The sequence below is a fragment of the Nicotiana attenuata genome, chromosome 2, assembly GCF_001879085.1.
Source record: "Nicotiana attenuata strain UT chromosome 2, NIATTr2, whole genome shotgun sequence".
In the NCBI taxonomy this organism is placed as follows: domain Eukaryota; kingdom Viridiplantae; phylum Streptophyta; class Magnoliopsida; order Solanales; family Solanaceae; genus Nicotiana; species Nicotiana attenuata.
The window spans coordinates 74,885,367-74,898,143 of NC_031990.1; the positions used below are offsets into that span (position 1 = coordinate 74,885,367).

The 12,777-nt window shown below is 32.3% G+C and overlaps 1 protein-coding gene and 1 long non-coding RNA gene across 2 annotated transcripts in view; one reads left to right on the forward strand and one right to left on the reverse strand.

Annotated features, from left to right (window-relative positions):
• On the forward strand, window positions 2,637-7,204 carry LOC109223040. The gene is made up of 4 exons (XR_002067512.1): window positions 2,637-2,704; window positions 3,849-3,964; window positions 6,249-6,360; window positions 6,864-7,204. It is a non-coding gene; the product is annotated as an uncharacterized LOC109223040 (long non-coding RNA).
• Window positions 9,244-12,777, reverse strand: part of LOC109212793 (uncharacterized protein C24B11.05) — a 4,189-nt gene continuing 655 nt past the window's right edge. Inside the window, exons 2-8 of the mRNA XM_019376474.1 lie at window positions 11,462-11,532; window positions 11,247-11,312; window positions 11,057-11,154; window positions 10,753-10,881; window positions 10,426-10,671; window positions 9,919-9,984; window positions 9,244-9,615 (exon numbers count right to left, since the gene is read on the reverse strand). Coding sequence (XP_019232019.1) covers window positions 9,454-9,615; window positions 9,919-9,984; window positions 10,426-10,671; window positions 10,753-10,881; window positions 11,057-11,154; window positions 11,247-11,312; window positions 11,462-11,513 — 819 coding nt within the window. The 5' untranslated portion in view covers window positions 11,514-11,532 and the 3' untranslated portion in view covers window positions 9,244-9,453. The remainder of the gene's footprint in view (window positions 9,616-9,918; window positions 9,985-10,425; window positions 10,672-10,752; window positions 10,882-11,056; window positions 11,155-11,246; window positions 11,313-11,461; window positions 11,533-12,777) is intronic.

Genomic DNA, 12,777 nt, shown 5'->3' on the forward strand with positions numbered 1-12,777 from the left:
CCTACGACTCTAGATGTTGTAATTTTCACCATTCAATTTATCACACTTGTTCAAGTCAGCAATGATATGTCATTTCTGTTATTAGAGACAATATTACAAGTTTAACTCATCAATACGTAATGCAATTAATTTATGCATATGATTACGCACTCAAGCAAATTAATTATAATATTAATTCTATATTTAGTATATAATCGAAAGGCCACTACGTTTTCCTTCAGCATCTATATCTAAATATTTTGATTAATATTAAAATCACTTCTTAGTGTGTACTTTATTTCAAGTCTCAATCCATTACAAAATAAAACTATAAATAATATATATAACTAGTGAGACAAACAACATAATTTAAATTTCATTAAAATAAAAAATATAATAATAATTTACATGTTTGCTATGACATACATGTAGCAATCGAACACTAACTCTTGCATATATATGCTAAAAGGTGCACTAGGCCAAATATCATGATAAATCTCAGTTAAAGCTTTACCCCAAGGCTCTCGAAGAGAGTCCGCTAAAATAGCTAATGCTTCCCAAACAGTAATCTCTATGTAATTAGACAATTAAGCTCTTTTTAGCTTAAAAATATGTACATGTTCAGGAATGGAAGCATCAGGGCCCATTTTAAATTCCTTAAACTCCCTAAATTTCTTTTTTCCTTCCCTTCGTTCAGCCCTCTGATCCCTTAACTCATTTTTCCTCGCCCTTGGGATATTCCTGATGACTTCAGGCTCCGAGTCTCATTATAGAAATAAGTAATGCGACGACGTATCCTTCTATGTTGTCCCCTTCCTCGATTTTGAGAACTCCCACTTGGAGTAATTCGAACTTGTCCCTGTTCTGCCATATCTGAAATAGGACCAAAGAAACAATAAGAATGGCAACAACCATTCAATGTGACAACATATGTCACAATATCTCGTAGAAGTATATCAATGTAAAGGATTATGGCTAAACTAATTTTTTATATTAAGAAGACAACGAGTTTTATTAAGGCCAAATCTCTAGCAATCGCATGATCTAAGTCACAGAGAAATAGATAACTTCAGTTTATATCTCTGCAAATAATTTTCTTTAAATTAAAAGCTAAGGAACAATATATATTACCAACAAACTCTCGTTCAATCTTAATTGGCCAAAGAATTTCAAGAAAACTTCACATACAATATTCATGTCTGCCTTTAGATTGTTTCTCAACATGCATTTTTTCCGCATAACACAAAGTCATAAGTCATAAACACCAACTAATATGATGGCACAATGCAGGCAACTTCAATTGCATTTTTCTTATCAATAATTGAACCAAAAGATATTAGATAAGTCATAATCTTACAGAAAGTTCCTCTTCTTATTGCATCATAAACTCTCTTTTTTTAAACATGTCTACATAAAAAAAAAGGTGATGCATACTCTTCTAGGTTTATCTTTGTGCAACTTAACTAAGAGAGAAATCTCAAGCAAATAACGGAACACAATTGTGGGCAAAAGTATTATTGACTGCAGTAAAATACCAAAAATTGTACAACAAGAAGATAATATAGCATACCTTATATTTAATCTATTTTGGAATGGGCCAAGTAGTTCCCCTTAATAGTCAATATTCTAATATATAAAGGACTACTACATAACTCTTGCTATTCTTTTTCCCAAAATTTAAAGTACGAGAGAATTTGAATCTTTTAGTACGTTAAGGATAGATTTTCGCACTAATCGCAAACGTATTGAAACTCTCTATTAATCAACACTGTAATAAAATTGACACTGATTAAATCTATTGTGTATTCATCTCAATAAGAACACACTTCAAAGGCTCTTGATATCATTGTTAATATAATTAAGGAACAAGAACAACAAATTATGTGTACCTTGTTACGCAACGAAAACTATTGCAATTGCTATGAAGATAATTACCCCAAATCTACTTTGAATCACTAGGAAACAAAGTTTATCTCACAAACTAAAGCCTTCCCTCTTTTGTACGTGTGTTTTGTTGGGTGAAGAAGAGAAAGATTTCACACATTTGAGAATTCTTCTGCAGGAGATATATAGAAGAGGAATAGAGGAAAAAAATACAGATGAAAACCACCACTGCACGTCCCACATCTCTTAATAATGTGCGGTAGTTTTTAGGAGTTATAAAACCTCCGTTAGTTCCTTAAATTTAATCTCTTCTAAAACGGATTGGATCAGTTCACATAGGCGATCCGCGACCCAAACCTAATATCCAACGATATAAACCAGATGCTAGCAAGGTTACTAAATCCGCAAGGCAAGAATTAAGCTTCCATAAACCCTGTTAAATGGTATCTTGGCAAACGTATACTAAATGTGATATGATGAAATGCTATTCAGTTAATCATGTTCGTATTAGGATTCTTTTCCAAGTTTAGAAACTATATACCAACTGACAGGTTACTTGAACAGAACAATCAGTCATCAGACAAGGTTTAGCAAATACAATACTTCTTTTTATTTTATGTGAAGGTATTTGGTTTTTTTATCATATAATATAGAAGAGAGAAGATGGTCGACTAATGGCATCTTTGCAAATCAAGCTTCTTTTAAGGGCAAAACAGTAATTGTGTCATTAATTGTTAAATAAAAACTCTAGAAGGATCCGATTTTTCATTCTCATCTCTAACTAAAAAAAGAAAAGAACAGACCCACAAGCAGCAACTCTTCTCTTCATCTTTTCATCCAGGTATATTTTCTATTTAGTTTTTGGTCAAATTTCTTTTTGTTGTTTTTAGTCTTTCTACTTTTTGGTCTACCTTTGTTGAATCTGTTTTGGTTTTTGCCCTTTGTTCGCTATTTTGCTTCATTGTTGTTTCCTTAACACTGTCTTTTTGATTTTCTAATTTTATTACGTTGTTCTTTCGGTATTCCCAACAACACCTTGTTGTTTCTCTCTCCCTCTGGAGTAATTCTCGAGGCTGGCATATATATTCTTTTTGGTATTTGTTTTATTTTCAAGGAAGTTTTTTTTTTCATAAATAGGCGGTTTGTATTGAAGTATGATAAGATTTTAAATAAGTATTGTGAAATGAAACAGAGATTACTTTTTGTTCTTTTCACACTGTGGTTTTATTTTTGTCTTATGTATAATATGCTAATAACTGGCATGTTAATTTTTTGGTCCGGCTCTACGAATAAATATGCTTCTGCTCTCTCTTAAATTTTGTTTATAAAAATTTGTCTTCACTAGAAACTTAATCTTGACAAAGCATTCCAATCAGAAGTTGCAGTGTATTAGCATAATGAAAAATAGCACAAAGTGACAGTACTATGAAAATCCACCAAACCTAAAGGTACTGACTTAAAGCCAATGTAGAACCAATAGTTAAAGTTATGAGTTACTTTAAGAATTGGGGCTTTGTAAAACTTTAAGGTCGGTTCAATGAAAAAATAGTTGAATAGAATTTCATGTATATGCTTTGATAAACAATCTTGCTGGTTTAGAAATTTTTTCTAAAATCTAGGAAATAAAGTCACATTCAAAGGACCTATGTGCATAAACTAAAGGACTAAAAGCCTGGGAACTTCAAATTTTGAGGATTCCAGGTTGAACTGGTCCAATAGGTCATCAATCTATATGCATTTATCAAAATGGGGTATAAATGTTGTTGTACTAGAGTTACTCATTTGTCAATAATGAGTATTTTGCTATAACTGTAAAACTTTCATTTTTTTGATCATATATTGGTTTTAGAAGCAACAAGCGCGCGTTCTTTTTATATTATTCCCCTATATATCTTCTTTCCCCTTCCCCAAAAACTTTAGTCTTTATCATACTTCAGATTTAATTACCAACATTGTTAAGGTTAAAATTTTCTTGAATTTAACAGTGGTTGACTTGAAGAGAACGAGTGCAAGCTAAGATAGTTCATGTAATCCGATGTTTCGACAAAATTGCGAATGTTTGATCGTTTGCATGACATAATAGGACACTTCTTACCAAAAGGTGAGCAATTAGATCTTATAAAGTGACTTTTTTGGTCAAGATAAAGTAAGATATTTTTATTATTAGTTATTTCTTCATTTTTTATTTGGAGTTGAGGAGTAGTTCTTATTGTTGTTATCTTTAAGGATAGATAAACATATATCGATATTTAATCCTTGAATAAATAATTTTAAAAAATAATGGAATATTTCTTCCAGTTTTCCCGCTGAGAAGCTAGAGGGTCTATAATAGCTTGACGAAAAAATAAAGTTTTGAACTTTACAAGGTTTATCAACGATGCGTGTGTACCATGCTTATTCAGATCATGTTAACAATATCAAGTAAACACAAAAATTTCTTCCCTTCAAATACACATTCATATTTTGGTGGATCTTCTGACTATATGTGAAGAAATTACCAACCTCTTGAGTGGATCTTTTTAATAGAAAAAAGTACTTTTGTACAAGTTCATGTATGTGTATATTATAATTGCCTGGTCCAGGACTATGATAAATATCCTTTGTTCATAAAATCTTAGGATATGCACCATGCTAGAAGATGTCTTCTTAGTGATCCATATCGACCAAGCAAATTAAAGTATTTATAGACTTGGAGAACCTATTAGGGATTTCACAAGCCATGAGTCTACTTCAGATGAAGAGGCTTCCTTTTCTAGCAAAGAACTAAAACTATAGAGTTAGTATCAGTATAGTAAAAGTGCTTCTTTTTTATCCATGAAATGATAACTGATAAGGCGTCATTGACTAACCACATAGGTTTCTTCTTCATCAAAAATTTATATGGACTTAGATACCAAGTCACTAAATTTATAAGCAGCAACATGCTACTCCGCTTCAACACTTTCTTAATATCAACAAGTAGGCACGCTAAAGCAATATAATACTCAGTTTCCATTTGAATGTGAAGCTCACCGTATTGACACCGGTATTCATTATAATAATATACACCATTAGATGTCCTATGCAAAATTTTGCAGCGTGACTTATGGTGGTTGATTTGTAGTTCTTAGCTATCTATTTGGTTCTTTTTGCAGTTATCGTTTCTTCATTTATGTGAAGTAACTACGTACCATATTCTTTTTGGGACATGTATCTCTTGAAATGTATGCTCTTCAAGTCCATTATTTTGTATTGTAAATTTATAAAAAAGTTATACTAGTAACTTTCTACTTGAAAGTCAGCAGAAGACAAATATGTAATACTAGAATGAATATTTGCACGGGTGGTTAGACGTTTGATTGAAAGAATCTAAACACTTAATGAAGTTAACATAGAAGGCTTGACGATATTCAATATAACCCTAAGACTGTCAATTGAGTCTAGCATAGAAATTAAAAAGTAGAGCTTAATTACTTCCCTCGGTTTATAGCCAGGCACAAGTTTTCAGTTCAAAAGAATACATGTTTCGGAAGATATTAAAGCTCCACGCTTTTCTCCAGTTTTTGTTGTAGTCCAGGTTTGGTCTAATTGCAATTTTGCTGCAATCTTTTTTTTGCATTTTAGTTGTAATCTCTTTTGCAGTTTTGCTGCAGTTTTATGTTCATTCAGTTTTGATGGATTTCTTTCTGGAATGGGTCTTGAAGATATGAACTAAGGTTTTTTAAAAGGTAGAAGAAGACCACCGATCAAGGGAAAGCTTTTTTCATGGTGGATAGACACGTCATTAATTATATTATAGTTAAATATGTGTGGCATCTGATGTGGAGGGTTGTTAGTAATTAGGGTAGACGTGGGCCAAAAAATAGACGGCAGGGGTATAATTGCTACTAAAATTTAATGGAGGATAAAAGTGACCTATTTCGAATAGTTCAAGGGTAAATGTCACATGATTGGAGTGCAGATTCATTTTAGGAACATCAACATTGGTGGTATTATCAATTGATGCCGTAAAATAGAGTTCCAAGTAGTTAGATATGAAATCGGCGTATGCTATTTGTTTCCATTCATTCTCATTTTTTTAAATATAGTTTTTCTTGGAATTTTCTTTAAATTTGTATTTCATTCAGATATTTTGCCTGAAAGTACAAGTAGTGGATTAATATACCGTCTTTGCAAATTTGGTAGGGACTAATTCACTCGGCCACTTGTAGTTCTTGATAGTTTGGTTTGCTCTACTTGTAGTTCAGTACATGAAATGTACAAGGATTATATGATTCATGTGTATTTATAATGGGATATGTACATGCATTCACATATGTGTTATCTTTTAACATATATGAAGTATGAATTAAGAACATGCTTCTGTGATGACTACTTTCGACTTCTTCTATTTATTTTTTTTGCAGATTATAACTACCGAACGAAACTCAGAGCAAAATTTACTTACCATAGTTGCCTAAGAGTTAAAGTTCCTCCTCGTTCACTTCGAATGGCAATGGCTATGAACTATTCATCTTGGTACCTCTTTTTGTTCAATCCCTCAGCATACCGTTTTCTATATATTTATGTTTATCATTAAACATATGGTAAGACCTAAATCACTTCACGCACTTCCATAAAATAGCCAATCTTGGATTGCTTGTTATTTGTTTTAATTTATTTATTTTATTGTTTTTATGTTGTAGTTATGCACATGCTTCAATTGGTTCTGACATGCCTGCAGAAAGAGTTACTTTGTACTTTATGTTGTCTTTATTTTTTTTTTTTGTGCAAGCTATTTATTAAATTATTTCTCCTGATTTAAGCAAATTAGTTTGATTCCAATGACAACCTTGATGTGTTATGTTCAATGATATGTTTTGTTATAATCATAATTGTGCGTGTTCAGTATCTTGGTTGTCATAGAATTTCATTTATTCAGGGACTATATTCTATCTCTAAGATACCCCTTCATTGACGGATGATTGGTGCAGTTCTTCTTTGTATTAAACGGCTGATAAAAAAATTACTTACTTTTGCAGGAGGCTTCTGATATTTTTATCATACTACAAATCCATAGATTTCCTTAATTTATGACCTTCTTACCCTGCCCAACCAGTTGAAGCAAGTAAAGATACTTACTAAGACCAAGTAACAATCAAAGCTTATAATATGGACAAAGATAGTATGAAGCAGTTGAATTGCCTATTTATCTTTATTTATCAATGGTAACTCAGTCATGCAGTTACAGTAGTTACTTACTAGCAGAAGATGTTTCAGAAACCAAGCCATGAACAAGTAGTGCCTTTGGTCTATTATTTTGTATAGTTTATCTTCGTGAATTTAATTTCATTTTTATGGAGTGAGATTTATTGTTTTCGAATGCCCAGATTCTGAATATGTATGTTCTGAGTAGTAGGTGGTCTTTAACATTTGTCCCGATTTACTAAGAATGGACTGTGCTTTTGTATTAGTAAAATTATGGTTGTTCAAACTTCTAATCCTATTTAGAGTTTAAATCACAGATACAACTAAACATAAGGCACAAATTCCCTAAACTATATCAGTATTTTGAAAAGTTGGGCCCGTGCTATGCACGGGCAAACTTCATCTAGTTTATCATATAAGAAAGTGAAGGTGTTTGAGTAGGCACGGAACTTAAATAAGAAAGAAAGACTTTGTGGAACTTGTGATCTTAAACATACCGTGATATTTCTATAGATGTAGAAGCCTGTCACTAAATTGAATAAAATGAGAAGTTTAAAGTTAAATTGTTTCTGTTATAGAAAAACATCATTCTTTTTGGAACAAAAAAAAAGTATTACATAAAATAGAACATACTGAGTTTTAAATAACCTTGGATATGCAAAAGAAGCCAAGATATAACAAGCATGCTTTCCAAACTTGACAAGAATTTATAGATAGAAAAAGCTAATCAGTTGAGGGATCGATAATGAATTTCTCAGTAAGTAGATTGTTGGGTGTGCGAACAAAGTCCCGCATTGATAGCTGAAAAGATTGGGAGACTACATATAAGGTATAAGTATCTCTTAATGGTGTGAGGCATTTTGGGGAAACCCGTGCGGGCTTGACACAACTTAAGAGTGTCTTTAGGCCTTTTTAGCCCAACATAGACTGATAGCTGAAGAGAAAATGACATTAGAGTCCCTTCTAAAGATTTAACGGCCAAAATGCTCCCTTTTTTGGAAGAAAAAAAAAAAAAAAGACAAAACGTGTTCTTTTTGAAGATTTTAATACCACGCTGCCCCTCCTTTCTTTGTCTAGGCTTCACCAAAGTTGGGGGAAATTTGGATTCCCAAATAAAATCCGCAGAAGAAGCATCCCAGAAAGCTCAATTAAGATTCGGTATTTCTTTAAACTTAGGCGTCAATGGAGGATGGTTTAACCTATTAACAGGATTGAAGTCAACTGAAGTGGATCTAAATGTTTAGGACTAGCCATGGCAGATTTGTGAATTTTTTAAACAAGGAAGAAGATGACCCAATTTAATTTTTTTTAAAACTAAATAAAAAAAATTGACATATACACAAAAATTCTCCTGTTCACGCGCTTCACTTGTTGGAAAAAACATGCACTAGCCACGTGGACAAAATGGTGTGTATTAGACACACTCCGAAAATGTTGAGTGTGTAAAATAATTATTGTCTATAAAAAGTATGTAACGAGAATTTGATCCATAATTGAGAAGATAACTTGGCGTGTTCTGAATACTCTACAAGTACTACTGACATAAAAATAAGAGTTGCTGAGGAAAAATTTTATTTTGTATCTCATACAACTGACACTAGTTGTATGAGACATCTTTTTTGTCTTACAATTTTGTGGACCCAAATTTTTTGTGGTCCCAAAAGTGTAAGATTGGAGTCTACAAATTTATGAGAGAAAAAGGAGTCTCACACAACTAATGTCAGTTGTGTGAGACACACAATAAAACTTCTGGTTGCTGAGCAAGGTATGGCATGTAAGGTCGTTTGGACACTGATTTTAGCATATAATTTTTTTTTGTTCCAACATATTTTGTTTTGTTTTATTTTTTTTTCTTAAAAACGAGGCAAAAGTCAAACGCATAGGCATAGTGTTTGCATAGCTTGAAGTAACTCAGTTTTGAAGATTAAAAATTATTAAGCGAAGGCCTCGTTTGTTTTTTAAGATATAACGTGTGAATATGAATACATATTTGATTATTAAAATATTTTTTTTTAAAGTTGAATACTTAGTATCTGAGATCCTAATTGTATTATTAACATCCTATATAATTAATATGTATTACTAAAAATTAGCGTCAGTAATAATCGGCAATCGTGTTAGTCAGTAATATATGATGGTTGGGGGGGAGTTGAAGGGAATTCATTCTTGTGCTACGGCCAACTATTTTACTTTCTCCTACTCTAAGGATTATGATCCTTTAATTTAAACGTTAAATTGTAATTTGATTGTTTCATATCGTATTGAAATACATACTACGTACAAAGAGCTGCAAATACTGGTTTGTAAGAAACTCAAACTCGCTGTAGATTAGAGTAACTGTTTTCTATAGTTGTATATATCACACTGGAGGCTTATTTAATTTCACGCAAATATTTCTTTCTAGAAATTCATGCATGGAGTACGTTATGCTTGTACAACAGTTAATTCTGCGGCATTGGATTGGATAACTTGAAGCTGATCTGGATATTCTCCATCTTCTTCCCATATATGAGGAATGGCTTCTTTTATGTTGTGTATGCTCCTCAATGCGTGATCTGCTCCTGCCACTAAACTCGAGCTTCCCACCTGCACCAAAATAATCATGCTAAGAAATACTTTAATTTTTGTTATTACATTAATTTGGGGTAGGGTATTCTCATCTATAGCTATTGCTGAGGTTTGAACTCTCCACCTCAATTGTACAAGGCATGCAGCAGGAAGCTCACATGAGCTATCCCGCAACGCCAACATATATAAGTTGAATTGGCACATGATTTTTTTTCTTTATTCGTATACTCTCTTATTCCATTTTCGCTATATAAAACAAATAATTTAAGTTTAAACTACTCATTATACTCTTGATATGATCGCCGGAAAGTGAGAGCTTACAATTACGGTATGCAGTCCAGCTTGTTTGCCACTTGCTATGTTCCGAGCACTGTCATCGAAAAAAATCTAAAAGGAGAAAGAGGAAATTTACGTTCATGCTCATCAATCTTAAGGATACACCGGTAACAAAGCTAGGAATTTCGCTTATTATTAAAAATATTCAAGATTTGACATATATGTATAAAAAGTACTCCCTCTATTTCAATTTAAATGACATACTTTCTTTAATTATTAGTATGTTCCAAAAAGAATTACAGTACATTTCTATATTAAGAAATAATTTAACTTTAATGAGAAACTTTTATAGTCACAAAAATATCATGGTCCCACAAAGCCTTTTAAGATCAAAAGTTTTTATTAACTTTGTATCAAGCCAAACTACATCATCTAAATTAAAATAGAGCGAGTAATATTTAGCCTATATATATATACACAGAGTATAGTTTGAGTTAGTTAAGTAGGCAGATGCATGAGAGGTAATTATAAGTAGAGAGATGAGTATATTACAGTTTTGTTTGGATCAAGGTTTGCAATTCGAATAGCAGCCTCCATTGCTTGGAGCGAAGGCTTACATAAGATGCGAGGTATAGCAACTTGTTCGGCCTGGCTTTGTTTTGAAACTTGATCCTCATAATTATCTTCTGGCCGGGGAGGATTCAGAGTCTCGAAGCATATAATACCTTCAAAACAATCTGCCAAGCCCATCTTACTGAGGACTCGAATGGCATGCGCTTTATCCCCGTTTGTGAAAATCTATATCAACCATTAATGTTCAACTGACCACCAATCGCTAATTAAATTAAACTGTTGGTAATTATCGGATTAATTACTTACTATTTTGCGCTGTGGCATGGAAAGGAGGAGGTTCCTCAGCAGTGGATCAGGTTTTAGCACTTCATCGTACGGCAATCTTCCATGCACAAAACCATGAAATTTATCGTTGTCAAATTCGTATCCTAGCTCCTGCAAATACCATGTGGTAACATATTTGATAATTAATTAGGTGAGAAGAATCAAAACTTAGATTGTTAATATATAATTCAAAATACTTACTAAGCTAGCGTTTGAAAAAATTGCAGTCAAAGGAACATTAACCATTTTACTTCCTAAATAGTATGATATGTAGTGTATAATTAACCTTCAAGCCAGCCATTGTTGTCCCGTGCTCCCTATATAGTTCCAAGCACATCTTTGGCACTTGGGTTTCTTCAATATCCAGGTAATGCAACATAAACTCTAGAATGAAATGTTAATTAATAAGCCAACAATTAATTATATATTGGTTATTCATATATATACTTAACTGCACATGACAAGGGAAACTATACCTTCTATATTTTTGCGACAAGCTAAGTTGAGACCTGAGCTCAGCGGATACAAAGTGTCATCAATATCTGGAAAAAATATATACATTTTAAAGAAGAAGAAAAATCTTTAGCGATAATTAATGTATTTTGTATAATAATTAATGAATAAATGAGATCTACAATATACATGTGTTTGACAGTCTACTAATTAGTTGAGTTACAGTAGTCATGCATACCAAACAGCAGGCACTCGTACTTAAGACTGTTGGATCTTGCAATGGATTCCATTTTGAAGAGTAGCTGTTACCTGCCAAAATGTTTTCAAATGTCAGTGTGCTCATATATTGTATTCACTGAAATCGTACAAGTCTCTTAATTAAGAAACTTATGCTTTCCTTGAAATTACCTTTACTAGTGGGTATATATATGCTTTCATAGGTAATCCAACAAAAAAAACATTAGTTAAAAGAAATACAGAGAATAATACAGACAATGCATTGTGAATACAAAAAAGTGATGGTACGTAGGTTAAAAAACAAGAGTTTGCGGAAGAAGTTACTATCACTAAGGAATGTCAAAGAACACCTTCACTACTATCATTACCCGAAAATATACTTGCTGAGCTAAAAATGAACAAAGGATAATAGTTTGGTTTATGGTTTCCACTCGATCGGTATTCGATATTTTTATTGGGGCCTCGATTAATTCGAATTCTTGTTTGTAAGGTCCATTAAAGGGAAAAGTGCTTCCTACCAATTCGAAACTTCTAATTAAGTATGGAGGGATCCCATCGATCTCACCATAATGCTTGGTGAAGAAAGTTTAGTTTCCACAATGACTATACATCTAGTCCACTTAAAATAACTAATTAAATACTCCTAAGAAATAGTAGAAGTTACTATGTGCGCATAAATTTTTAAACAATTTTTTATAGGTTCACCTTTTTGACATTTTTTATAAACCAAGTGAATATTTTCTATAGATTCTTCAAGCAAAATTAAGGAAAAAGGAGAGAAACAACGTATGTTCGATAATACAACTATACAAAGTGGATGAGATAAGTGGAGAGATCAAAATATATTACTCTACACTCTTGCCATAAGTATAACACACTAGTAGCAAATCAGGTAAAAGCAAACTCCATTACTAAAGTCCATGTAAACGAACAGTAAACATCTCATGTTAATTGTTGCTATGCTGGAAATTAAATTAAGGGACTAAGAATCAGAGACGACCAACGAATTAAGGCATATTAACCGGCAGGCTTAAATAACTCTCAACGCACACATAGGAGTACCGGATAAAACTTTTGGAGTTCCAATAAAGATGGGACATCGGCCTTTATTTATATGGTATTCTTTCCTTTTTAGTCTGTTCCAGATAGTTACGAAGTCATGCTGCCCTAATTTATATGGTATTCTTTCCTTTTTAGTCCAGTGACAAAGCCAAGATTTTATATATATATATATATATATATATATATATATATATATATATATATATATATATATATATATATATATATATATATATATATATATATATATATATA